Here is a 27,979-nt window from a genome sequence, read left to right on the forward strand (position 1 = left end):
CTATATTAGAGTCCAGACCATAGATCATCTATAACTACTGAATGAGTAGAAAGGACATTGAATCAGAAGGAGAATGGTGGTGGCTATTCAGTCGAGAAGTGAGGATGTCGAGCCTATAGCTTGCTGCATGCTATATGCAAGACCATTTAGTGGGATCTGAGTAGAACTGAAGCTGGGGGTAAGGTTGTGTGCTGTGGGCAAAGCCTCTCTCTGACAGGCAGAACTAGCTGCGGTGACACATGCTTCCCATGTGTGCTGTTGACGGAGGAGACACAGTAGTACAGTAGTTGAGAGCTAAGTCTCTGCAGGAAACCTGCCTTGGCTTTGGATCTTGGTTTTGCCATTTCATAGCTGTACGACTTGCAGACTTTAGCTTAGTCTCTGTGCTTCAGTGTGTGTTCATCAAGTGTAGTGCCATCTCCAGCGTTTGACAGCACACTAACAAAGACAACCCTTGACTGCGTGATGCCCACATTTGTAATAAATGGTAAGCTTGTGACTGCCAAGTACAGAACCTATGCAGAGGCACTGGCCAGTGTGTATGTGTGTTTGATGTTGGAAATGTAGGTGGGGTGGCCAGGGAAGATGCTACTGAGAGGGGGCAGATGTGTAGACGAGAAGGGGAGGCACGTTATTCTGCTTACGAGCGTGCTTAACAGGAACAGTGAGTGCAAGACTCCAAGGTGGGCACAGGCCTGGACTGTTGTGTGACAGCTTGGAGGACTCTGGTAGAACAGAGACTGGGTAGAAGTGAGGAGTTGTGAAATTAGTGGTGGCAGTGCTGTTGGTGTGAGCAGGACACGTGGTCCTGCGGTCTGTAGTCGGTATTGACTTTTATCGTGCACCTAATTAAACAGCAGTTCTTAGGGAGCAGAAAACTCGTTTTAAATGTAAGAGTGCTGAGTAAAAAATAATAATAAAAAAAAGAGTGTTGGGCTGGAGAAATGGCTCATTGATTAAGAACACTGGCTGCTCTTCCAGAGGTTCTGAGTTCAAGTCTCAGCAGTCACATGGCATATAAATAAATCTTTAAAAAAAGATGAGTATTTCAGGTACCTTTCCTGACACTCTGTAGAACAAATGTGGGATTCTGATTGGATCTCCCCAGGAAGCCAACAAAATGCCATTGCTGGTCCAGTATTGATTTCACCATAGGCACTGGATCACCACAGCTAGTCTGTATGGGGAAAGGGTGTTGGCTCAGGCACTGCGTTCCCACCAGTGTTAACTCCATGGGGAAGTACCCCGGGAGGAGCCCTTCTTTCGTATTTCTGTAGTAGTTAGGCTCTTAAACAACAGCGCCATTGGTTTCAGAAAGAAGGTTAGATTGCTGTTAAGTTGGGGTGTCTGGATAAGTAGAGGACTTCCTAATGCTTTCCTGCCAGAAGCACAGGCGGCTTGAAGAGTAGGATCAGAAAGTTATACTCTGACTTTGTTTCAGCGGCCAAGGAGATCACTGTTTTTTCGTCACCGAGAGTCTGTCTGAGAGTTGGTGTGAGTCCGAGGGGCAGTGGCAGAAGTGAGCAGCGGCGCTGTTATGTAACACTGTTTATCTGCTGCTGCGCGTGTGCAGTGTGCGTTCTTCAGATGCTGCTACTGTAATTTAGCAAACATCTCCAGTCTCAAACTTAGCCGGAAACAGTTCCTGCTTTGTAGCTTTAAACTTCAGAGAAAGTTTTGGTGTGGGTGGGGAGAAGTACCTACTTAATACTGCTGCTGTGGTTGACTAAGTATGCTGGGTTTTCTGGCCCAGCAGCAGCAGAGAAGCATTCTCCGAGCTTGGTTAATCTTTCTCTTTCCCAGTGTTGTCAAAGCGCTGTGTGTAAGGCCTTGCTGGTTAAGGTGAGACTTTTCGATCCCACACCTTCATGCAGTACAGTTATCAGAGTGTACCAAACCTGGAATAATTGGCTTAATGCATTCAGTCCATGCTAGGGATCTGGACATTTCCCCTGTTTATGTGATCTATTTACAATTTTAACAGAATCCACTTCTGCTGTTTCTGGATTACTTTGTATGTGTTAGGTGTTTATGTAAATTAGGAGATGCATTTGCAAAAAGTGGAAGTGAAGTCCCCAAGGAAATGGACGGGCCTTAGCATACTGAGGAGCAGAGCCCAGGTGCCTCCAAATCTGCTGGTCCCCGCTGTGATGTCAGTTTCTGTTGCTGTCCCTCCTCAGTGCTGCTCTTTCAGAGAGCCTTGTGCAGTTTTTTCACTGGGATGCTGGCCAGAGAAGCTTCAGCCTGCAAGGGTGGTCAGGTGACTTGGCAAAACCTGTAAGCCCGTAATGGTGCTGTGTCACTGACCAGAGGGTAGCTTCTACTCACTCTGCTTTCTTTTTCTGTTGTAGTCGTAAACCCCATACTTTGTTTGTTCGACGCAGGGTTTCTCTGTGTAGCGCTGGCTCTCCTGGAACTCATTCTGTAGACCAGGCTGGCCTCGAACTCAGATTGCCTGCCTCTGCCTCCTGAGTGCTGGGATTAAAGGTGTGCACCACTACTGCCCAGCCAACCTTGTATTTTCTCAGTGATCAGCTAAGTGTCATTTGGTGATTCTGAAAGACAGTGTCTTATCTGTTGTTTTCCAAGCTCCCGAAGTCTGTGGATTCCTTCTTCCTTCAGGGTGAAAGAGGGATAACTCCTTACAAATGTTACCCTTCATCCTGATACATACCAGTTCACATGCAGGCGGTGTTCATGGAACTGGAGGAACAGGGTTTTCTGACTTGAATTGTCATCAAACATTTATTTGCACCTTGTTAGTTTCTTCAACATTAGGAATTAACTAAATTTTAAAATAACTTAATAGAGAAAGATTTACAGAGCATTTTAATTATCTGTTGGACCGAATTTATGTACAAGATCAGGTAGGTTTTTAAATACTAACTAATTTCTACTTGTTAATGAAATATCATACTTTAGAGTAGGTATTGGATTTGATTGAAACATTTCAGTTTTAAATTTTTTAAAATATTTATTTATTTATTATGTATACAATATTCTGTCTGTGTGTATGTCTGCAGTCCAGAAGAGGGCACCAGACCTCATTACAGATGGTTGTGAGCCACCATGTGGTTGCCGGGGATTGAACTCAGGACCTTTGGAAGAGCAGGCAGTGCTCTTAACCACTGAGCCATCTCTCCAGCCCCCTCAGTTTTAAACTTTGGGAGTCGTTAATATAGGTACATGATATAAAAATTTTTCCTTGTTTGATCTGGCTCCTGATCTTATCCGACACACCATCAGAATATGTACTTAAGTATATTTTTATATATCCTTCCAAAAATAAATGCACTGGTGTAACATTTACTACTGAGAGATCATATTGAAGCTGAACTTACAGTTCAGAATTCCCAAACTTAACAATCCTTCTGCCTCAGCTTCCTGAGTAGTTTGGACTACAGGTGTAAATGGAGGCTGTGCTTTGGTTTTCCAGTGCCTAGGCCTGAATATTTATATAGAAACTATATTAGTTACAGCACTGTTTGGCCTGTTAGCTCAGGCTTCTTATTAACTCTTATATCTTAAATTTGCCCATTTTTATTATTTTATATTAATAAATATAATAATATAATAAATATTGCCTGACTCTGCCTTCTTTCCTCCTTTTTCTCTGCTTGGATTTCCTGCCATAGGACAAAACAGTTTCTTTTTTAACCAATGATAATAAAACATATTCATAGCACACAGAGGAAAATCCAACATCAATAGGCGTGCTCTACCATGTCTGGACTGTATGACATTCTTTAACTGTGAAAGGATTCATGAAAAGATCTGTTTGATGTCTTGGTCTGGCTAAGTTTTTGCTTAAACAAATAGTACAAATGAAACTGGCAGAAAAAGATTTTCTTTGCTCTTCTATCCTGAAGCTTCCTATGACTGTCCTGTGGGGTTTCCCTTTCAGCCAGCAGTATCTGTGCTTTGGGCTTAGCCAGCCCCCTCCGCTTTCTTTCAGGGCAGGGATCTAAGGGGAATGCTACCCGTGCAGATGAGACAGGTGATGGTTTTTCTATGTTTCAGGTGTTCCTGACGGTGTACCTCAGTAACAGCGAGCAGCACTTCACAGAAGTTCCTGTTACCCCGGAGACGATCTGCAGAGATGTGGTGGATCTGTGCAAAGAGCCTGGCGAGAGCGACTGCCATTTGGCTGAAGTGTGGTGTGGCTCTGGTATGGACCTGGCTTTCTGTTTGAGTTTTGTTGTCTTCTGTTGCTTTGGGGTTCTAGGATTGGCACTGTGGGAACACTTGTTTTCACCTATAGACAGCAGGGTAGGTTACACCTTCGAAGGTCATATTCTTGTTCCAACTTTTGATGACAAAGTCTTTTGTTCTTCTCTTTTCCTGCAACAGAAGGAAGTCACTGAACAAGTGTTAGAGGTCATAGGTCTTAGGACAGATGACAAACGTGTTAAAATGTGTTGGGTGGAAGCTTCTAGGGTATTGCTGTGGTCAAGTACTTGGTGCTCAGAGTTGTTTTTTTTTGTTTTTGTATGTTCAAGCTTTCCTTACCAGACATTGGGGCACACACCTTTAATCCCAGCACCTAGGAGAAGAGGCAGGCAGATCTCTGAGTTCGAGGCCAGCCTGGTCTGCAGAATGAGCTCTAGGTCAGTCAGGGCTACACAGAGAAGCCTGTAAAGCTTTCCTCAATTAGAAATGTGAGACATTCTTCCTTTCTCTTCTCATGTCCTGGTCGTTTCCTTCCCTTCCCCTTTAATGTTGGGGATTGTCTTATTTTCATTTTTCTATGTAAAACTCTCTGAAGTAACTTTTGCCTCGTAGTTCAGGTTGTTGTGCATCGTGTTGGGGACCTCACAGCAGTAGAAGCTTAGGGAGTGGGTCACACTGCAGCTACACCCAGGAATGCCTGCTGGGGAAAAGAGCCATCCTTAGCCCAGAACTTTAAGTCTATTCTGTTGTTCACTCTCTAGATATTAAAGTCTTTTCTTCCCCTCCCTCCTTTTCTTTTATTTCCTTTCTGTCAGCTTATGCATCTGCTTGGAGAGCATTTCTTGGATGCCAGGGTACTAGATTTTGAGGGATCCAGAGATGGAAATTTCCTGCTTTCAGATACCCCCCAGTGCCTGAGAAAGAAGCTGATGTCAGCTGGCGTCCCTTACAGTGTGCTGTGAGGGCGGCGGCAGTGGAGTGGGTACCAGGGTCAAAGATGAGTGCTAGTAGCCGTCTGTTCGGACTGAGAGTTTGTATGGTTTGTAGAAGGCAGTTAAGTGCATCACTGTTACTGGGAGTAGAACCAGGACTGCAAGTTGTTTGTTCCACCCAAGCAGATTAAGTTCGGGGTTAAGTCACAGAATTGGCTGCTGAGTGCCTGGCCGCAGTCTCTGGCCATGCTGTTTATTTAAGGCATTGAGAGATGGTGTCTTTGATTACTGATAAGTGTATCGTTTTCATAGGACATTTCAATATTCTTACGCAAATTATACTGATGTCATTGAGAACTCTGGGTTTATGCACTTGCCTTCTTCTCAACTGGTATGTAGGGTTTTTTCATTCAGTCCTTTTCAAAGTGGAAGGTTTTTTATTTTTTTGTTGTGTTTTGTTTTGTTTTTAAATAATTCAAGATCCATTGATACTGAAGCTCCCAGTAATGGAGTATTCAGCTGTGTCCTTTTTGCTTGTTTCTAGAAAAGTTAATGAAAGGCGGCAGTCTTGCTGCCGAAGAGCCAGATAGATATCTTCTCATTGAAATATTCTTTGCAAATGAATGTTTCACTCTTAACATTATTTACAAACTGATAATTTATAAATATTGGGTCTGGGAAGTTGGCTCAGTGGGTAAAGTGCTGCACACAGCATAGGCCCATGTTTGTATTCCCAACACTCCTGTAACTGAATATTGCTGCAGGCTCTGTAACCCCAGTGGTAGAAGTGCAGACAGGGGGATCCGAGGGACTCCTTGGCTAGCCAGCTTGGCTAACATGGCAAAAATTCAAATTCAGTGAAGAGACCCTGTTGCAAAAACTAAGGAAAGTGAACAACAACAACAAAAGCCGGGTGGTGGCGCACTCCTTTAATCCCAGCACTCGGGAGGCAAAGGCAGGAGGATCTCTGTGAGTTCAAGGCCAGTCTGGTCTACACAGTGAGTTCCAGGACAGGCTCCAAAGCTACAGAGAAACCCAGTCTCAAAAAACCAAAAACCGTAAGGAAAGTGGAAAGTGATGAAGGAAGACGTCCTGATGTTAGCCTCCACATATGTACACATGGGCAAAACACATCCACACACGTGTTTGTGTGCACGTATACACACCTGTATACCCTCCCCCAAATCATACAAGGAAAAAAACTGTATTAAAGACTTGGAATTAAAACTTGAGCTGAGGCCATTGAGAAAGGTGTTTTTAATTTTTTATTCATCTATCTAGGGGTACATAGACCATTAGTGTTAATGAGAGTGGGTCTCTGGCTATGAGGTTCACACAAACTGTTGAAACCCTCAGGAATTAAGTGGCATGCTGATAGTTATTAAGGAGCCACTGAGTTAGACTCTTTAGAACCTGACAACTTATGTACACCCATGGCTTCTTTTACTTTATCATGACTTAACAGAGATTGTGTGGAAAATTTGTGACGTTCCATTTTTCTGAGTTCTATTAATGGAAGAAAAATATTATACAAAATACCAAGTATATTCTGTATTTGTAACATAGTTTATGTCAAGGATATACTTGTTTTTGTTTTACCTGTAGATAATGTGTAATTCTTTTTCTTTTAGAACGCCCAGTTGCTGATAATGAACGAATGTTTGATGTTCTTCAACGATTTGGAAGTCAAAGGAATGAAGTTCGTTTCTTTCTTCGTCACGAACGTCCCCCTAGCAGGGATATTGGTACATAATATTCTATGAATCATAATTAGTATTGAGGCTTTTATTTTGTGCATTGTAATAGTTGGGGAGAAGCATAGGATGAGAAACTGAGAAATTGGAGAGGCGAAGGGAAGCTAGGAAGTTAGAGCAATGAGGCAGGTTTTTTAGTCTGTTCTGACTGATAGTGGGGTAAAAGATACAGTTTGATAAAGAAGGGAGGAGTTCGACTGTGGTTTTAATGGGGTAGGAAGGAGTCTGTAAAGCAAGAAGTTGAAACTAGAGAGAGGAGGGATGTTTCTGGGTCCCTGAGGTCCTGAAAATGGGTGTCTCCACCTGAGCTTCTCCTCTGGACCTCCTCACATTAACAGGGAAGAGAGAAAACCACACACACACCTAAGTTCGGGAGTCTGCGGTACGAGTTGAGGTGTTTCTCACCTGAAGACATGGATTTTCTTGGGGATGGTGATGGAGGTGGGTGAGCCGCTGAGCTGTTAAGAGGAGAGCATGCACATGGGAGAAGTAGGGTGCTGGGAGCTTTGAGGCCACCTGTTGAGATACTGGGAACCTGGGCTTTCCGTCTAGGAGTGCTCTTCAGCGCAGGAGGTTGTGATGCAAGACAGACTGGTCTAGGGTTGGGTTTTGCCTCGTGGATTTGGTGGGAATTCAGTGGGGGTGGTAGAATTAGGCAAGGTATCAGCTAGGTTTTGTGGGGTCTTAATGACGTTTCCTGTTGCCCTGAAAAAACACCTTGACAGAAGCTACTTAGGAAAGGGAGGGTTATTCTGGCTTACAGGTCAAGGGATACATACGGTGTGTTTGGCAGGAAGTCAGGCTGGTGAGAGCTTTGAAGCAACTGTTCACCTCACATCCAGTCAGGATGCTGGATCATAAATACTAGCACTTACTTTGCTTTCTCCTTTATGCACAATTCAGGTTGTTTGCCAGGGAATGGGGCCACTTGCAGTGAGCAGGTCTTCTAGCCCTGATTAACCTGGTCCAGACGCTCCCCCTAGGCATGCCCAGAGGCTTGTTTCATGGGTGTTTCTAGATACTGTCAGTTTGTTAGTTAACATTAACCACAGCAGTGGGGTAGAGATAAAGAAAGGATGGGTCCATGGGGAAAGAGTAGATTGCATCTAGGAACCAAACCTCATAACTAGATTATCAAACAAATGTAGTGAGGGAGAAATGAGTGATCGGGAAGTCGAGTGAGTAAGTGTGAGATCTCAGCTGTAGACCGCTCTCAGTGCTGTTCTTTCAGGTAGACCCTGGAAAGGAGCGTGGTTTCCTGGGTAGCAGGGTCCAGAATGAAGGCTACTTTGAAGGCATAAAGAAGGGGATGGTTAAATCTTCGTAACTGATGGTTGTGACATGAGTTGATATAGAACAGGAGAGGACAAACAATAATACAAGTGGAAACTTGTGGGCTGCAAATGCTTTAGATACTGAGAATGTGGCCTTGTCTGTAAGATGCAGATGAATCCATATTCAGTCTGGGGAAGAGTGCTTCTCATTGGGAAGCCACCGGTTGAAACAGGATTGTTCTGTACTTCCAAACATGCTGGCATTTTTAAAGGAAACTTACAGTTTTCTTGGGAGTAAGAATGTAGATAACATCTTAATGAGTAGATTGTCTAACTTCCCAGTTTTATTATTTGCTGTTATTTTAATTCGTGTCCACACGGTACCTGACCATTTCGAAATGATTAGTGTCAGGGATTAGAACTGACTAGTTTGGCGCCTTCTAATCTGCAGATGAGAAGTGCTGATATGTCCGGTTAAGTTGCTTGCCGGGCCACATGCCTGGTGGCAGAGCCAGGAGGGAAAATCCGAATCTCCAGACCAGGCTGACTTATAGCCTTTCAGTTTCTCTGTTGTTTGTAATTTTATTTTAAATATATATAGAGCTCCCCCCCCAGCCTTCTTTTAAAAATAAATTTTAATTGACATTTGCATCATTTTATTTTGTTCTCTATTAGCATTACCTTATACATTCTAAGTTCTAATAAGTTGGAATTTGGCTATCCATCTCCCAGTTCAAATGTCTTGCTGTGTGCAGCTCCGGGTGAATTATTAAATGGTCTCCCAATAGTGTATCGTGCAGTTTCGAAATGTTTGTCATGTGAGAAATAAAGTGTTAACTAAGACAAAGGAGCTGTTTGCACACCATTGCAGACACCAGTGCCGCACAGTGTTTAGTTGATGGAGAGCAAGATGGCTTTCTCGCCTGTTTTAGGCAGGTCCCTACTTCCCTGTTCAGTTCAGACTGCTAAGCATTGGGAGACCAACGAAGACTGTGACCCACATTGTGTTTGAAATTATTTTTAAAACTTTTGCTTTTTACTCTAATTATGTAACTGATTATGAATTTTCCCTGTGACAGAAAAGAAAGCAATTATTTGTACTGTAGAATGAATATATATATTGGTTATTCGAGACAGAGCTTCTCTGTGTAGCTTTGGGGCCTGTCCAGGTACTCTTTCTGTAGCCCAGGCTGGCCTCGAACTCAGAAAAATATTTTCTTCCAGAGATACTGTAATATATGATTCAGGTTATGTTATTGGAGAGCCAAACAGCATTTAAAAGCTCGCTTTAGAGTTCTATAGGAGTGTAATGCTTGGCCCTGAGGCTAGCTAGTCATATTTATTTATTGACAGAAGAGTTTGTCCTGAGTTTCTTGATAGGTATACTAGATATTTCTTTCAAAGAAATATTTGTCTTAAAGTCTCTCAGGTAATTGTAGTGATTGTTGTAATTTCTGGAAATTGTGGGTATGAGTTTAATACATTTAAAAGTTGTCCTTGTTGATATTTCATATATGTATTAGTTTAAATTTATTCCTTTCCTTTTAGTGCATTGAGTGGTGCCAAGATATATGTTTTGGCTTGAAAAAGTCTTTTTAGTCAAAAAAGCATTATAGTCATTAATTTTCAGTTAGCCAGGAAATACTCTGCTACTGAGCTATCTCCATATATTACAGCCTGCTTACATTTTAAAAATTACACTCATATTTAATCCACATATATATAATAAATATATGTATATACATATATATGTATATATTTGTGTGTGTGTGTGTGCTGATTCCATGGTGTGCCTGTGCTTGTACTGTGGCATGTATGTGGAAGTCAGAGGAAAACTTAAGGGAGTCAGTTCTCTCTTTTCATCCTGTGGGTCCTTGGAATCAAACAGCTCATTTGGCTTGGGGGCAAACATCTTACTAACCTGTTGAGATTTTGCTGGTTCCCCCATCCCTCTTTCTGTTTTGAGACAGGCAGGCTTGGCAGTTGGGCTTCTCTTGGTTGATTCTCCTGAGTAGCTGAGATTGTAGACTTGGGCCACCAGGTTCCTCTGAAGCCATTTCAGTTCTTCACTGCATGGACTAGAGCTAGGAGGAACAACTACCAGCAAATGGTACGAGTTACCTGGGGTCAGATACAGTAATTCCCCACCGTTGTGAGTGAGTCAGGCAGCTTACTAGGGAATAAATAGGTGGAAAGTGAGCTCCGTGTTGCTGCTCATTTTTTGGATAATTATGTTTTCAAAATAAGCCTAATTATGAGACCTACACTCTATTGCTGTTAGAGACTTTAAGTGAACATTCAAAGTAAGGATCACACAGCAGTAGAACAGACAGGAGGAAGGAACTGCTGTAGAGTTCTCTCAACTCTAATGTAATGCGTAGGTTTTCATTCTGTATTTAGGGAGTGGACCAAGATCTCAAGATCCAAGTGTAAAAAGAAATGGTGTGAAAATTCCTGGTGAGCATCGGAGAAAGGAAAATGGAGTAAGTGGTTCTTCTTTATTTTATTGTACGCCACAGTGATATGTTTTTAAATGGTAACTCTCACTCTCTTATTTTCTTGTTCAGTGGATCAATAATAACCACCTTTGAAAGGCTTCTTCTTTTTTAACCATTTTAAAATAAAAAAAAGCAATTGTTACTTATTTGTGGGACTGGGTCAGAGGGCAGTTGTGAGCTGCCTGCTGTGGGTGCTGGGAATTGAACCTGAGTCCTCTGCAAGAAGAGGATATGTTCTTAATCACCAAGCCATCTCTTCAGCCCCATAAATACTTTCATATATATATTTCCATGATTCTTGTTTGGCTATTACTCTTAAGAAGCTAGCTTATGGTAAATGTTTATATTTAAATATTAAATATTTATGGTAACTATACCATAAATTCACAACAAAATAAATGTTCAGCAATTTCCAGGAAATATTTGGTGATTTTATTTGTTGCTATAATCACTTTTAGAAAGATAGAAAATTATTAATTAGTGATCTTACTGTTGTATATGAACTGAAGTGTCTTGAACACCTTTGAAGGTGTTCTTTCCAGAGCCCAGAATTTTGAATATCATTCTGGATTTCCTGTATTATCTTACTCTACCTTATAGTTAATTTTTGTCAGAGTTCCTGATATCTAAAGTTTCTGCTCTACATTTCTGTGAGTACTTGCTGCTCTGTTCTTTGATTGACAGTTAGTTATCTTACTGTGAAGGTCAGTGGTGGATAACAAAAGTGGTTTTCCTAAGTGTGACCTAACGTCATCCCTCAGTTGGTGCTTCCTGTCCCAAAGGAAGCTTTACGGAGTAGAATTACGCTAAACAAAATTGCCTCTTCATTCATTCATTCATTCATTCATTCATTCATTCATTCATTCTTCCTGCACAGTTCAGGCTAGCCTTGAACTTGTGATCATCTTCCTGCCTCTGGATGTTGAGTGCGGGATTATAGGTGTAAGCTACCATACCCAACTTTAGACTGTTTTTTGAGATTGGAAAGCAGTAACTCTTGCCTTGTCCTCCCCAGTGCTTGGGGTTACAAGCATGCACTACCAGGCCCATGCAGTGTTGATTTATGTTGCAATCATGTTTTGATGACTGCGGTCTAGGTTTGCTGTGTACACCCTGGCACTATATTTATGCAGCCACAATCTGCTGTAAATTAATCACAGGACAAAGTAACTCTGACCAAACTATTTAATTTAAAAATTACAACTTAAAAGATCATTGGCCTATATGTTGGTATGTTTTTGTATCTTAATAAGTCAACTCAGTGAATTATTAAAGTAAAGATTAATACCTAATAATTTTGTTATGATTAGTTGAGATGGAGCTTTTCAGTAGGCCTTTGAGTGGAATCTCTGAACATCATATGCAAGTGGATGGTGTTGTGTTTCCATTGTAGGTTAATAGTCCTAGGATGGACCTGACCCTTGCTGAACTTCAGGAAATGGCATCTCGCCAGCAGCAGCAGATTGAGACCCAGCAACAAATGCTGGCTACTAAGGTAGTGTCTTCACAGACCCCATCGCCCACTGCCATTAATGTCTCTGTGGAAACCGACAGTCTGCCCTGCTTATTAAGGCCCTTGTCCCTCACGTAGGAACTGGTGTTAGCCCCGGGTTACCTCCCGTGTGACTTTCTTCAGCATTTTTCAGAAGTCCTTGTGTCATTTTAGTTCAGATTTTTCCTGACCTAATTTTTGTTACTATTCTTTTTTTCTTTTTGAGTTAGATGTTTGTCTGTGTTCTTGCATGTAGTATTTCCATGCATTCCTGTGTGTCCATTTCTACTTGTGTGTGATACCCAGCACCGTGGTGCATTGCTTCTCAGACTGGACCTAATCACCTAGGGCCAGTTTGGGATCTAGTTAAGAAATGGGTTTCTGGTCCAGAATTTGGAGCCTGAGATCCTGCATTTCTAAAACTGTTTTTTGAAACATGATTTCTCTCTGTAGCTTTGGAGCCTGTCCTGGAACTTGTTCCATACACCAGGTTGGCCTCAAATACACAGAGATCCGCCTGCCTCTGCTACCCAAATGCTGTATTAAAGGCATGCGCCACCATTGTGCAGCTGCGTATTCCCATGTTACAGTTGAAGAAACAAATGTGTATTCTCGGCAAAGCGATATAATATGTCCAAGATCTGATAGGAATTCATAGTGTGACATGGGTTCGAATCTGAATTTGAATTCATATCCTCTACATTTAACTGCTTTTTTACATTGCCTCCCAACTCAAATGGACTCCTTCTTAAAGTTAGCCTCGCTTTTAAAAGTTAGTGTGCATGCGTACATGCTGTGTGTGAATGCACACGTGCTTTTGCTTTCCAGTATACATATCTCTACCACAGTGCAAGTGTGGAGATCAGAGGAAAACTCTTGAGAGTTGGATGTTCTTCTGCCTTGTGGGCTTCAGGGACTTAACTCATTATCTGTATAGTCTCCCTCCTCCCAAGGCTCAGGGATCACTGCAGAAGAGGGAGCAGGAGGATGATAAGAGCCAGTGGCAGTGGGCGACTACAAGGAAACGTTTTCTAGACGTGACAGCATTTACACGTATGAACTCATTGCAGTCATGACAGCATTTACACGTATGAACTCATTGCAGTCATGACAGCATGTGTACGACCTGTGCAATCTCAGATAAGATCCGAGCATGGAGAAGGAAGATGGGCACGCAGTCCCACCCCAGCTGGGGGAGGGTGTTGTCAATTGATAGCTTCTGGGAGGGGAGTCAGTTTTCTTAAGGTATGACTCTTGGTAGGTTGGCGCCTCCAGCGGAAGGCGCACATTGAAGAGTACATGAGCAGCACAACTGTACCTGATTGTCTAAAGAGGGGACACGGCCCAGCCGTTAAAGGCATGAGCTGCTCCCCAGAGAGCCTGAGTCTGTTCGTAGCCCTCATGCTGGGTGGCTCCTAACTGCCTATAACTCCAGCCCAGGGGCTCTGAATCCCTCAGCCTCTGCAGGTACCTGCATTCATGTGCACATACCCACCCATTATATATATGCATTATTAAAAATAAATCTTTTTTTTTTTTTTTTTAAATAGGGACACAAAGTTGGGTGGGTAGGGAAGGAGGCATAGCTTTGAGAAGAACTGGAGAAGGGCTTATATGACCAAAGTTCATCACACAAAACTCTTCAAAGAACTAATAAAAATGAGGGGAAAAAGATAATCAAGGAAGACATCTAATGTTGACCTCTGATCTTTTATGCCTGCACACACGCACATGTATATACTCACATATATACTACACATATAATCTGTTTTACGAGCAGTTCTCTATGAAACCACTTCCAGGATTATCGCTTGCTTATTGCAAAGGAACCAGTTGGATTAAAATTACTAATTTCTAGGTCTTTCCTCCAAGAGCTTCTAGGGTGGGCCAAGGAAGAAGTGTGTGTTTCAAATACTGCCCACGTGCAGGTGATTGTGACAGCATGCAGGGTATGTAGGAGGGCAGAACTGTCACAGAACACTAGACTCGGCGTGCATGGGCTGGGGAGGCTGTATTGAGGTTGGTAGCGTGCCTGTTTAAAACGACAGGCCTATGAATGCTGCTTTTCTGTCTTTAGGAGCAACGCTTAAAGTTTTTAAAACAACAAGATCAGCGTCAACAGCAACAAGCTGCTGAACAGGAGAAATTTAAGAGGCTCAGAGAAATAGCCGACAGTCAGGAAGCCAAGCTGAAGAAAGTGAGAGCGCTGAAGGGCCATGTGGAGCAGAAGAGGCTGAGCAACGGGAAGCTGGGTACGCGGCTCACAGTGGACAGTGGAGGCCAAATTTGAAGCTGTTCTGGCATAGCGCGAGCAGCACAGGACGTTTATGTGGATTTTGTAGTGAGAATAAGTGTTTGTATTTAAAAGAATTTTTTAAGAAAGTGTTTCCCTGTAATTTTGATGTTGCAAATTCCTCTTAATTGAAGTTAGCATTGAATGTTTTAGGTAGTTTTAAAATTACATTTTAAATTATATTTTTTTTTGTAAATTCTTGATCAAGAGTTTGATGAAGATAAGGATTTTTGTTTATATGCTACCTCTAGTTGTTAAATTGCCATATTATTAATAATTAAAGTTTTAGTGATTCAGTTGCTCCATTGTACCATTATAACATTGAGAGCAAAAGTTCTGAAGAAATTTGATTTCCAAAATTTAGAGTTTAATGTTTACTTTATTCATTGTATAAATTCTTCAGAGTCTCAATTGTCCGTTTTTAGACTGTAATGCCGTTTAGTGATTTCTGTTGCTTCTAAAAGTAGGTTGGTCCTTGGATGTTCTCAAAGAGTTCTCTGCTTATTAGAAAGTTCATTATAAAGCTTGGTTGCCTGGCAGGTTTGTTCTTATTTTTATTTTCAACCGTGGCCATTCTATTCTAGTGGAAGAAATTGAACAGATGAATAGCTTGTTCCAGCAGAAACAGAGGGAGCTAGTTCTGGCTGTGTCGAAAGTGGAGGAACTTACAAGGCAGCTAGAGATGCTGAAGAACGGCAGGATCGATGGCCACCATGACAACCAGTCAGCTGTGGCTGAACTTGACCGTCTCTACAAGGAGCTGCAGGTACGCCTCGGCCACTGTCTCAGTGCAGTGCGAGCTCCAACCCCAGAAACACAAGCTGGCGGTAGAGATGACCGTAACTTTTGGACTTTAGCTGCTTTTCCTTAAGGTGGGTGGAAGTGGGAGGCCTAACCCCAGGAATCCAGAATAAACTTTTAAGATGCTCAAACAGGAAATTTGAGGTATAACCGCAGCCAGTGGTCAGGCACAAATGTTGCTTAAGTTTAAACCAGGAGGTAAGGTGTGCAGAGAGGTGGAAGCAAGCACCTTACATTTTTAGAAATTATGTAATAGTTACCCATGTGATTGCCTCTTGGAGGTGCTTTTCTTTCTTTTCCATGGTTATCTTTGTGTTTCCTTCCTGTTTTGTTCAGTTAAGAAACAAGCTGAACCAAGAACAGAATGCCAAGCTGCAGCAACAGAGGGAGTGCTTGAACAAGCGCAATTCAGAAGTGGCAGTCATGGATAAGCGAGTCAGTGAGCTCAGGGACCGGCTGTGGAAGAAGAAGGCAGCGCTGCAGCAAAAGGAAAATCTCCCGGTGAGTGCGTGGGCTGTCTGGACGCGGGCCTGGCGAGGGGGAGCAGCTTCGCAGAATCCTGACAGCTGTCCTCTAGAGGACAGTGCAGTGTTGAGTCTGCGAAAGGTGATCTGTTCCTCTTTACCTTTTGTTCTTACCTGTGTGCTTAGCTTCTTTCTCTGAGACTTGAAGCAAGGTTGTCTGAGAGTTTATTGTGGAGTATTTCCTTTGGGACATTTTTTATAGACTCTGGCTAAATTCTGAAACTGCTCATTCTGAAATTTTCATTCTTTTCTGAATTGGTCATCTAGTAAAACATGTAATATTAAAAGATGTGTGCTTTTTAACTAAGGTTTCACCTGATGGAAATCTTCCCCAGCAAGCAGTGTCAGCCCCAAGCCGTGTGGCTGCTGTAGGTCCGTACATCCAGTCTTCTACTATGCCACGGATGCCCTCCAGACCCGAGCTGCTGGTGAAGCCAGCCCTGCCCGATGGTTCTCTGCTCATGCAGTCAGCAGAGGGGCCAATGAAGATGCAGACGCTGCCCAATATGAGGTCCGGGGCTGCTTCACAGAGTAAAGGTAAAAGCGGGCTATCTCCAGTTCTTTCAGTCAGCTCTCTCAGACCCGTGTGTTCTCCAGTCGTGTGTTTTCATATTACCCACTTCTAAAGTCTCAGATCCCTTTAATTCTTGCCGAGTGATTTTGACCAGTCTTGTTCCACTAAGGATAAAATCAGAGTTATTTCTAAAATGTCCTTGCTGGAATGATGTGTGGTATTCATCCTTAAGTCCAACACTTCTGCAGAGGTTGAAGCGGGAGGATTGTGTTTTGAGGGCAAACTGGGCCTATACAATGGGGCATTATCTCAGAAAAGGAAATAGCCCTTGTTCTGAAGGGAATTTTGATCTGATATTTTAACGAGATCTTTCATGCTGTGTGAAGAGACTGTCCACACATATCAGTAATGGCAGTTTTGCAGAGGCGAGCTGTGAATCCTCTCTTGGGGACAGTGGTGAGGGTTCATGAGCTCTTAAGCATGAGCATTGCCTGCTGACAGATTTTAGGTTAAGGGTGAACACCTGGAGCTGTAAAGTGGGCGGAGCGGAGGCCCCTTGCTTTTGGATTCTGTGTTGTTGTCAGGTACATGGAGAGGTGCAAGCCAGAATTTCATAATGGAAAGACAGAGTTTTAGGAGGTGCAGGGTCTAAACATTCTTATCATTCAAATAACCGTTATTTTTTCTTCTTCTCCTCACTATTGTTACATGAAAAAAATCACAAATTTTAAATTATTTGTTGTTTTGCCATAATTATTACTATGGAGCATTAATACTTCATAGTTTAGAGTAAATATTATAGTTACTGTTATTGAGGTGGGCTCTCAATATTTATAGACCAGACTAGCCTTGAACTCACAGAGATCCGCCTGCATCTGCCTCCCGAGTTCTGAAATTAAAAGCATGTGCCACCATCCCTGGCTGGCATTTGAAATTTAGATACCAGTATAGAAAAATCATGAATCTCCTAAATAATGACAGCTAGGCTGGAGTTCATGGCATGCATTTACCAGTCCATCACTGAGGCCTTGTTTGTGAGATCCATCTGCTCTGTTGGAAACTGCCTTCTAGGTGATGGTAATGCTTCTTTACACCATCAGGGATACTGAACTAGGCCTTTTCTAGTTCTCTGGTTCAGGTAAACTTTGCTTTGCTTTGGCCAATTTTTTTTTCCTTTTTAAAAAATTTCTCGAGTCAGGTCCTCTCTGTGGAACAGCTGTGGCTGTGTCCTGGATCTGGCTTTGCAGACCAGGCTGGCCTTGAACTCAGAGACCCACCTGCCTCTGCCTCCCAAGAGCTGGGTGGCGTGCGCCACCACCAGCCAATGCTTTGGCTGATTTTTAAACTGCTTATATAAGGTGGAAAATCTGAAAGGAGAAACGAAATCTAACACAAGTGTGTTGTGAATAAGTGCTCGGCGGCTGTGTGCCCACGCCTGTGAAGCTTGTTTTAGAGGTTAAAGGTCGCAGCAGCAAAGTCACCTGGACCAGGGAGAGGTCTTTAGAATGTGAGTGACTTGTGCTGCTTTCTGCATTCCAGGCTCTAAAACTCACCCAGTTGGCCCTGATTGGAACCCTTCCCATGCAGACCTCTTACCCAGCCAAGGCTCTTCTGTGCCCCAGAGCACGGGGAATGCCCTGGACCAAGGTGAGCTTTCTTTGTGCCATTCCTGAGTACTGTGCTTTGCTCTAAAGGGTATTTTATACTTTTTTTAGGTAACTCGTTTTTGTTTTTTGTTTTAAGGCTGGGGCAGTTCATTTATGTGATTACTTAACTGAAGAACTAAGATATTAGCATTGTAATATTTATTGTTTTGTTTTTTAACCAGCTTACAATAAATATGAAAGCACTCAGTGGGAGTGGTGTTCAGAGAGATCTAGGAGAAAGAAATGGATGAAAAGTAGTTTTATTCCAAGCATTTTGAATATCAAAGTGGGGTTTTTCTTTGCCTTCAGTTGATGATGGGGAGATTTCGCTGAGGGAGAAAGAGAAGAAAGTGCGTCCCTTTTCCATGTTGGACACAGTGGACCAGTGCGCTGCCCCACCCTCCTTTGGTACGCTGAGGAAGAACCAGAGCAGTGAGGACATCTTGCGGGATGCTCAGGTATTTGGCGCTATCTCAGTCGTTACCATCTAATGGGTTTCTCTTGTGCGTGTTTAGAGAAAAGATTTTAAAATATTGTCTGTGAGGTAGAGCAGAAGAAATACAGTATCTGGAACATCAGGAAATAAAATAGAAGTCCATTGTTTTTGTTTCTGTTGTTTAGAGATGATGGTGCACTCCCTCCTTGGGGATGGTTGCATATTTGCTTCTGGGTCACAGGTTTTTGTGATTCTCTGAAGTGTGTAAGTACAATGAAGAAGAAAGTATTCATATTGCCCAGGTATTTTAATCCTTGGAAATCTGATTTGTGAACATGGTGGCTCATGACTTAGTCCCAACACTGAGATGCTGAGCAGAGGGTTGCCTCAGATTTGAAGAATAAAATCCTGTCTCAAAGAATGAAAACAGCAAAACCCATGAGGAAATCTAGAGCCAAGCTGATGTCACAGACACGATGGCCAATCCTCAGTGACTGTTAGGGTCTTAAATTAGGGTGTGTGAACCTATGGGTGAATGCTGCAAGTTAGGTGGTTTTTCAAGTGTTCTGCATTGCATACAAGTCTGGAATTGCTTGTTTTGGAATGTTTTTTTTGAGACTTGGTTTTACTCTGACCTCAAACTTGTGATCCTCCTGCCTTAGCCTGCCAAAGGATGGGGTTATAGTTAGATTGTATGCCCCTCTGATGAACAGAATGTTCTTTATGTACTGATGTCATTCATGGATATGAAAAGTGGCAGTGAAGAGTTCTGCCCAGCTAGGAAGCAAGACTAGGTAGGAAGTCATGGGGAGGAATCCAAGTACCTCACTGTAAGTCCCTTATTAATTTGATTTAAAGCTTTAATAATTTTAAAATGTAGAAGCAATATTTTGTCTACTTTTCATGAGTATGTATCTAGTGTGCAGGAGTATATATATGTATGTGTGTATGCATGTTCACATGTGTGAGTGCATGTGTTCCCATGGTGTCTCAGAGGTCCAAGGTTGATGCTGGGATTTTCTTCCTCATTCTTTGAAGTAGGGGCTCTCAGTCATACCCAGAGCTGGCTGTAGACAGCTTGCAGGCTGGAATTATGGGTGCACTCCCACTCAGCATTTACACAGGTTCTTGGGGTCCAAACTCCAGTCCACCCGTGGTGTGGCAACTGCTTTAGCCCTTGAGCTGGCTAGAGTCCTGCGAGCTGGTGTGTGAGCTTACGTGAAGTGAGATGACCGGGTGTCTGTATAATTTTGTACAGTATTTTAACCACCTTGCTCTGTGTTTGCATATGTGTTACAGGCTGCAAATAAAAATGTGGCTAAAGTTCCACCTCCTGTTCCTACAAAGCCAAAACAGATTAACTTGCCTTATTTTGGACAAACGAGTCAGTCAGCTTCTGACATGAAGCCAGATGGAAATCCTCAGCAGTTGCCCATGGCTGCTCAGTCCATGGGAGCCAAGCTCAAGCCAGCAGGGCCGCAGCCAAGGGCGCTGCTATCCCCAGGTGCACCTTCAGGTGGCCAAGACCAAGTCCTCTCTCCAGGATCTAAACAAGAAAGTCCACCTGCTGCTGCAGTCCGACCCTTTACACCCCAGCCTTCCAAGGACACCTTCCCTCCCGCCTTCCGAAAACCCCAGACGGTGGCAGCGAGCTCAATCTATTCCATGTACACCCAGCATCAGGCGCCAGGAAAAAACTTCCAGCAGGCTGTGCAGAGCGCTCTGACCAAGACACACCCCAGAGGCCCCCACTTTTCAAGTGGTAAGGTTCTATTTGTTTGTATTTTTTATGGGAGAGGAGGAGAGCGTGTGCTTCACAAACACATGTGCCAGTGGGCATGTAGAGGTCAGAGGTCAGTTTTTGGAAGTCAGTTCTCTCCTTCCATAAGGAGTTCCAGAGATAGAACTCAGGTGGTCAGGCTTGCGTGGTTAGAACTTTTATACACAGCCATCTCACCTAACCCTTGACTGGTGAGATTCTTACTTGTGTAGATTCTGGGCTTAAGTCCTATGCCAAGCTGCCAGCAAACAATAAAATACCAGTCTCTTAGGCTGAAGCTGTTGTTCTAAGAATTTTAGCTGTGACTCTGGTTACTTGGGAGTTTAGTGGCGTGCCTGTCACATGTCAGCTGCTGTAGTAGTTCCTGCAGACACTGCATAATGTCCTAGTTTTATATCTACGACTATGATAGAAACCCCACAAAAGGCAGCAGAGGAGGAAAACTTTTATTTGGCTTATAATTCCGGGGTATAGTTTATCGTTTTGGAGAAGTCAGGTCAGAAACGCAAGCAGCTGGTCACCACAGTTAAGAGTGGTGAGAAATGACTAAACCCACGCTGCCTGCTTGTTCTCACTTTCTTCTGTCTTATGTAGTTCAGACCTCTTCCTAGGGAATAGCTATGCACAGCAGGCTGGGCCTTCCCACGTCAGTTCACTATCAGAATCCCCACAGACATGCCCACAAGCCAACCTGATCTAGAATTCCTCAATTGCGGCTCTCTTCAAAGGTGATTCTAGGTTGTGGCAAGTTGACAGTTGAAAACTGACCTCCCAGATGAGTTGGCTCTCAGTCCTGAAGGAACTTGCTGATGTGGGGATGACAGTCACAGGTGTTAGATGGTGCGGAAGGCCGCACCTTTACTGTTGATCCACTATTCTTGGTACGCAGAGGGTGGGACAGTTACATTGTCTCTTGATTTTTAAAAGCAACATTCTCTTGTGTTTTAAGTTGTTCTAGTGAGGATACCACCACTAAGTAAATATGAAAGCATAATAAAATTAGTTTGTGTTAAACATGTGCAGTCTGAATGTTTGTGTTTTTTTCTGACTTGTTGGTTATGTTATAAGGCCAGGATACAACTGGCCATGATTTAATTGATTGAAAATGTCTTGTTAGTTGTGAAGTAAGTATACAATTGTGGTTCAAGGCTTTCATAACAGATATTAATGTATCAGCGTATATGCTGCCTCTTAGTCTTTTTATTAATCCTTGGTAAATATTGCTAATATAATAATGTGGAAATCAGGTAATTTTGACATAATTGGAGTGCTTCAGGAGAATGTTTATGGGAAAGACAAGTAGTTCTCAGTTTTGTGAGCTGAGTATGATTTCTCACATTGATCTACATTTGAGTAGTGTGTAAGATGGGTAGATTATGCTCTGACTTAGTCTGGATACATAGACATTGCCAGTTTTCACTGATGCCACGCCACAGCCCATGGTTTCTCATAATTGGCCACACTCTTCCTTCTTACTGTTTCATGGTGTGTATTATAATCAGTGAACATGTTGGTTTTATAGTATAGCTTATTATGCAAAGATGAAATCCTTGCTTTGTCTTTGTTATTTTAAGAAATTAAGTATATGTGAGGGGAATAATGTGGTAACTCTGAAACGAAGAGACTTCACTTACCGTTAGCTGTGTCTCACCAGTTTTGTTTAGCTAGCACTAAGTGGGCCTTTTCCTTCCTGTCTTCCCCGATTAGTATATGGCAAGCCTGTGATAGCTGCTACTCAGAATCCACAGCAGCACCCGGAGAACATTTATTCTTGTAACCAGGGCAAACCTGGCAGTCCAGAACCCGAGGCAGAGCCTGCTTCTTCAGTTCATGAGAGCCACGAAAATGAAAGGACCCCTCGACCACTCAGCCCAACGAAACTACTGCCCTTCTTGTCCAATCCTTACCGAAACCAGAGCGATGCTGACTTAGAAGCCCTACGGAAGAAGCTGTCTAATGCGCCAAGGCCATTAAAGAAGCGCAGCTCCATAACAGAGCCAGAGGGCCCTAACGGGCCAAATATCCAGAAACTCTTATATCAGAGGACCACCATAGCTGCCATGGAGACCATCTCAGTTCCAGCATACCCAACAAAGTCGCCAAGCTCTGTGACTGTCAACACGGACAGCCCAGTAGACATCCCAAATCCATATTTACATGTGGAGCCAGAGAAGGAAGTGGGTGCTTTAGCTCCTGAACCGTTGTCTCCAGAGGATGTGGAGAGCGCCACTACAGAGAGCAGTGGCGTGCCAGCTCCTCCTCCAGGCCTTGACTATGTGCCTGAAGGAGTCACAGACAGCAGTCCAGGTCTCCAGAATAACACAGAAGGCACAAACCCAGAGGCCCCCCATTTACTTGAAGTGTACCTAGAAGAATACCCACCGTACCCTCCCCCTCCATATCCAAGTGGGGAGCCAGAGGGGTCTGAAGAAGACTCTGCACGCATGCGCCCACCTGAAATCACTGGGCAGGTGTCTTTGCCTCCGGTAAGTAATTTAGCGTGCCATGTTCATTTAGGAGACCTTTCCTTGCGATGCTCATCATGGTGGCTGTACTCTTCTCTGGTTTGCTCTTCTATCTTATGGTTCTTTGGCATGAAGTGGATCTTTGTAGTTTTGGTTTTTGACAGGACTGGGACTCATTCATCCTGAACCGTATATAACTATATATTCAATTCTCTTTTTATTTTGAGAGAGTCTCAGTTGCCAAGACAGACCTTTGCCTCTGGAATAGCTGAGATACAGACCTTTGCCACCAAATCATCCTCGGTGGGAGTTGTATCTGCTGTAACATTAATTATGAGAAACATTGCTATATTTTGCTGTGTGTGTGTGTGCGCGCATGCACTTTATAAAGGAAACAGATGTTTGTTCTTATGCCTGTAAAGGCCACCGTTGTTCTTTTCTCTAGCTGAAGGCACGCTAGGGAAACAACAGTGGATTGGAAACACCTGGTTTCATGCTCTGCACTCTGCAGCTAGTACAGCTTCTCATTGGCTGTGCCACTGCTTTCTAGGCTTTGATTTTTCTAGCAGTGAAACGAAGATTTTACTTTCTGTACAGGAGTGTTTTGCTTACCTGTATAAATGTGCATTGAATGCATGCCTAATGTCCACGGAATCCAGAAGAGAGTGCCAGATCCCTTGGAACTGGAGTTACAGATGCCTGTGGGTGCTGAGAATCGAACCAGCGTTTTCTGCAAGAGCAGTGAATGCTTTTAACCACTGAGCCAGTTCTCCAGCCCCTTGAAACTTATTTTTAGTGAAATGTTGGGTTGAGTCTGAAACAGTGATAAAGTTAGAAGGATTGGGGAGAGTGGGAGCAGGAGAGAGCGAGTGGAGCAGGCTCTCTGGCCTCGTCTTCCTGTCAGTGTAGTTTGGAAAGCCTTAGCAAGTACCATAGTCTCTTGGCTCCTCTTTCTCTAGCATCAAGTTCTTCCAGAGCTGTGTTTCTGGCCTGGGAATGCCTTCTGCACTTCTTCCAATGTTAAGATTATTTTGGAAATTTATCATGTCCCTTTGAAATAGTCGGGAGAGAATACCACAGTGTGTGCAGTCTGCTTTTCTATTGTTTGGTTGGAAATCAGTTTTGATTCCTTAAGTGCAAACAAAATAGAGTGCTGAGTTGTGAATTGAAAACACAGTATAGTCAAAATGGCACGTCTGGATGATTGTTTAAATGGATTTTGTATATCTGAGCCCATATTTTTTATATCACTGTACTTCCTTTGGAAGATTCTTATTTTCTTCCTAGAAAATGACTGCCCTTTCACAGATACTCTGATTGTATATGTTTCTTTGAAAGTAGGTGGCTAGGTGCTTGCTTTGTGAAATAGGTAGCATCCAGAAAGAAGGGGGACTGATAGCACAGAATTAGACTACTTAATTTTCTCTAACACTTTAGCCTTTCCCATCTGTGAGATATAATACTTATCACGGATTGCTTTTGTAAAGCTCTGGCTCTTCATATCTGAGATAAAAATGAAAATGGGGACCAGTAGGTTGGCTCAGTGGGCAAAGAAAGGCACTTGTCACTAAGCTCAACAATCTGAGTTCTATTTCTGGGACACACATTGTGGACAGAGAGAACTGACTCTGGTTTCCACACTTGCACCATTACACATGAGTATGTACATGCACACACGTACATGCAGAAATGAATGTAACTTAAATTAGTTATTTGTATTTTGTGTACATTGGTGTTTGCCTGCATGTATGTTTGTGTGAGAGTGTCAGATCCCCTGGAACTGGAGTTACAGACAGTTGTGAGCTGCCATGTCAGTACAGGGAATTGAACCTGGGTCCTTTGGAAGAACAGCTGAGCCATCTCTCCAGCCCCAAATAAATGTAATTTAAGAAGTCTGGTGTGTGTGTGTAAAAATCCTGTTTCATAGAACATTAGATTTCATTTTTAAAATGTCTCTCTAAAGCCTGACTTACTAACATGACTACTCATTTACGAGGTAAAGCTCTCCTCAGTGTATCTAGTTATAACTAACAGTCTTCATTATGCAGCCTAAGTTTGCTTGTGTCTTAGGAAGGGCTCTGTTATGACATATTTAAGAGGAAGGGCTTACTTACCTAGGTTCAAATTCTGATCCTGCTGATTTTGTGTGCATTTTTTTTCTGTGCGATAAGGGTGATTTGATTTTTAATGAGGATTGAGTAAATAATCACTTGTGTATGTGAGTTGTTACGATTCTGAGTATTGCCCAGTTTAAGAGTGAGACTCTACGTTATACCACTAGATAAGTGATTTAGAGACACTAATCCCTGACTAGTTGTGGTCCTCAGTGTGCCACCAAGTTTAGTTTACTCTGAGTTCCACGGAGCGGCATCAGTGGCACACTCCTGTGATCCCAGGGCTCGGGACACCGAGGCAGGAAGATTGCAAATAAAAGTCAGCCTGGGCCACATGGCAAGTTCCAGGCCATCCTGAGCTAAGTGGCGAGACCATCTCTGGATGGATGGATGGATGGATGGATGGATGGATGGATGGATGGATGGAAGGATGGATGGATCCCACACAGGAGTCCTTTTCACCAATTCAGCCGAGTGCTGCCCTATTCTTGTTGCTCTCTTAACTTCCCACACATTTCCTTTACAGGGCAAAAGGACAAACTTGCGTAAAACTGGCTCTGAGAGGATTGCTCATGGAATGAGGGTGAAATTCAACCCTCTTGCTTTGCTCTTAGATTCATCTTTGGAGGGAGAATTTGACCTTGTACAGAGAATTATCTATGAGGTAAGCTTCATAACTTCGTATCTTATTTTAAAGCTCAAAATAGAAGCTACTATAGGGAAATCCTATTTTTAAATTTTCTTTTTTAGGACTACAGAGTTGTGGAGAGAAGTACTGAGCATGCTCTAAAACAGGCTGTGTTATTTTGAGAGTGTAACTAAGGTTTTGATAATGGAGGAGTTCAGTTTGCACTGCAAATATCTTAGCACACGTCTTCTTTGGTAGGGGATAAGAACACGTCTTCCTGAAAATTGTTGTGTATGAATTTGTTCTCGGTAGTATTGAGTTATAGTTGTGGTCTCTACTCAGAAACCTATTAATTTTTTTGTTTTGTTTTGTTTTTTTGAGATAGGGTCTTGGTGTGTAAGCCTCAAATACATGACTCTCCCACCTCAACTTCTTGAGTACTGGAATTGCCCCCATGCCCAACTCCTTTAAAATATTCTTAGTTGAACTTGTGTAATGTATCATAGCAAATAGGATGTCTAGTTAGAAACAGTTTGTGGTGGGAATTGGAAGGAAGAACAAGGGTAACTAACTCTAAGGATATTGTTTCTGATGCTGATTTTAAACAAAACCTTCTTATAGTAAGTACTTACTTAATTTGGCTGTGCGGTCTGTCCTATTTCTGGGACTTGATAGGTTTTTTGGCTCCTCTATGTTTCAGTTATGATCTTTAAAATGTCAGCAAAGTTTCTATTTTCTTGATCCTAAGAAGTTAGTAATGACAGTTGCTGTGGCGTCAAATTGGAGTGACTCTCTCACCCTTTTTATTGGTGTGACAGGTTGATGACCCAAGCCTACCGAATGATGAGGGCATCACAGCGCTTCATAATGCTGTGTGTGCAGGCCACACAGAAATCGTGAAGTTCCTGGTACAGTTTGGTGTGAATGTGAACGCAGCAGATAGCGACGGATGGTAAGTTTTGCTGTAAACACCAGTAAACCAGTTGTAGAAGCGTTGTAGTGCTGTTGGAATGCCTGGAACCATGTCAGCATACATTCTTCACCTGCTGTCCATGTGCTGTCTGGAGTTACTGTGTCCTCTTGGAGTAGCCGTTCTGTTCAGTTTCTGGAAGCAAAAGGAGTTTAAAATTTTAATAGTATACTGCAGTAAACCTGCCAGCATCCCTGCTCTGTGCTTTGAGGCCACGGAGTTAAAATACTGGCTACTAGATCACAATCACTGGAGCATGGGGACTGGTCAGGAGGTCGCCATGTGACCACTGGGTAGGTGACCTATACAGTGTGCATACTCTGGACAGAGTGATGAGTCACATTGCAGAGCGACAAGGGAAACAGTGCAAGAGCCCATCAGGCTGCTCATCTAGCTTGATACTTCACAGAGGGAAGCATAGGAGGAGCAAAGCTCTTCTATAGAGAAATAATAAAAGACTGAAAATGTTACAATTTAACCTCATATTTATTTAAATACTTTTTTTGTTTTTTTCTTTTAATATTATAATATCAGATACATGTGTGTATAAATAATAAATTTGAATTAACCTTTCATTTCAAATGACTGTGTGATCATATGTTCCTTTTTGTTAGATATTTGTATTGTTACAGATAATACTTGGAGAAGTGTTATGATTGCATTTAAAAAATATGAGTAATATATGTCCACTACGGAAAAATAAACAAAACAGAAAAATAAGAAGAGGGAAACAACCTGTACCTCCATAGTCTACAAGTAACCAACATTAAGATTTTAATATAGTTCCTTCCATTTTGTATAAGTAGGGGGCTCCCTGCATATTAAATTCAGAACTTTGTATGCACCTGTTTAAGCAGTGCTCCGTACATGCAGCTCCTCTAGCCCCTGAACTCTCTTGCATACTTTGATGTATGTATGCATATATTTATGTGTGTATATAAATACACACATACACACACTTTTGTTTACCATAAGCAAATTTTTACTGTATCGTATTATTCTTGTTTGAGACTTTAGATTGTATTAGTTTTTTACTTTTAGAAACTAGCATTGAAGACAGATCTGAATACCATGAGGCTGGGGAGACAGTGTATTAGGAAAAGTGCCTGCCCTGCAAGTGTGAGCCCGAAGTTTGAATTCCCAGGTCTGTGACTCTAGTTTGGACAGTCAGGGACAGGCAGATCTGTGAGCTCACTGGCCAGCCAGCATAGCCAGTTGGTGAGCTTAGACTCAGAGGACAACCCTGTCTCAAAGTAGAAGGAAGATCCCATCGATAGAGGACGATACCTCACTGACCTTTGACATTGGCATGCACTCATATGTGCACAAAAACACAGCGTGCACAAAAGCAGGCACTCAAACATGTACTGCACATGTGCGCACACACAAGTCTTTAGTCATATGCGCCAAAATAGTAACAATAGTATTCCGAAGTATGAAGGGTGTGAATTTCTTTTTTTAAAAGCTATATCCAGCTGTAGTGGTGACATAAGCCTGTAATCCTAGCATTCAGGAGGCAGAAGCTGCTGGATCCCTAAGTGCAAAGCCAGCCAAGGCTATATGGTGAGATCTTGTCTGTAAATAAATGAAAGCAAACCTTTTACCCAGCTCACAGGTGAGATGCAGCTCAGTTGTGGAGCTCTTGTCTGGCACGAGTGGGGCAACCAGGACTTCCAGCATCTATAGTT

The 27,979-nt window shown here is 42.6% G+C and overlaps 1 protein-coding gene across 1 annotated transcript in view; it reads left to right on the forward strand.

The window, feature by feature from the left end:
• The window catches only part of Tp53bp2 (tumor protein p53 binding protein 2), a 51,250-nt gene that overhangs the window by 15,183 nt on the left and 8,088 nt on the right, over positions 1-27,979 (forward strand). The window contains exons 2-15 of the mRNA XM_057770395.1: positions 4,021-4,168; positions 6,734-6,847; positions 10,531-10,613; positions 12,022-12,123; positions 14,198-14,372; positions 14,998-15,179; positions 15,551-15,715; positions 16,047-16,275; positions 17,792-17,899; positions 18,208-18,356; positions 19,634-20,096; positions 21,822-22,600; positions 25,220-25,357; positions 26,140-26,273. Of these exons, the coding sequence (XP_057626378.1) occupies positions 4,021-4,168; positions 6,734-6,847; positions 10,531-10,613; positions 12,022-12,123; positions 14,198-14,372; positions 14,998-15,179; positions 15,551-15,715; positions 16,047-16,275; positions 17,792-17,899; positions 18,208-18,356; positions 19,634-20,096; positions 21,822-22,600; positions 25,220-25,357; positions 26,140-26,273 (2,969 nt within the window). The remainder of the gene's footprint in view (positions 1-4,020; positions 4,169-6,733; positions 6,848-10,530; positions 10,614-12,021; positions 12,124-14,197; positions 14,373-14,997; positions 15,180-15,550; positions 15,716-16,046; positions 16,276-17,791; positions 17,900-18,207; positions 18,357-19,633; positions 20,097-21,821; positions 22,601-25,219; positions 25,358-26,139; positions 26,274-27,979) is intronic.

This window comes from Chionomys nivalis, chromosome 5 (genome assembly GCF_950005125.1).
Source record: "Chionomys nivalis chromosome 5, mChiNiv1.1, whole genome shotgun sequence".
Lineage (NCBI taxonomy): Eukaryota > Metazoa > Chordata > Mammalia > Rodentia > Cricetidae > Chionomys > Chionomys nivalis.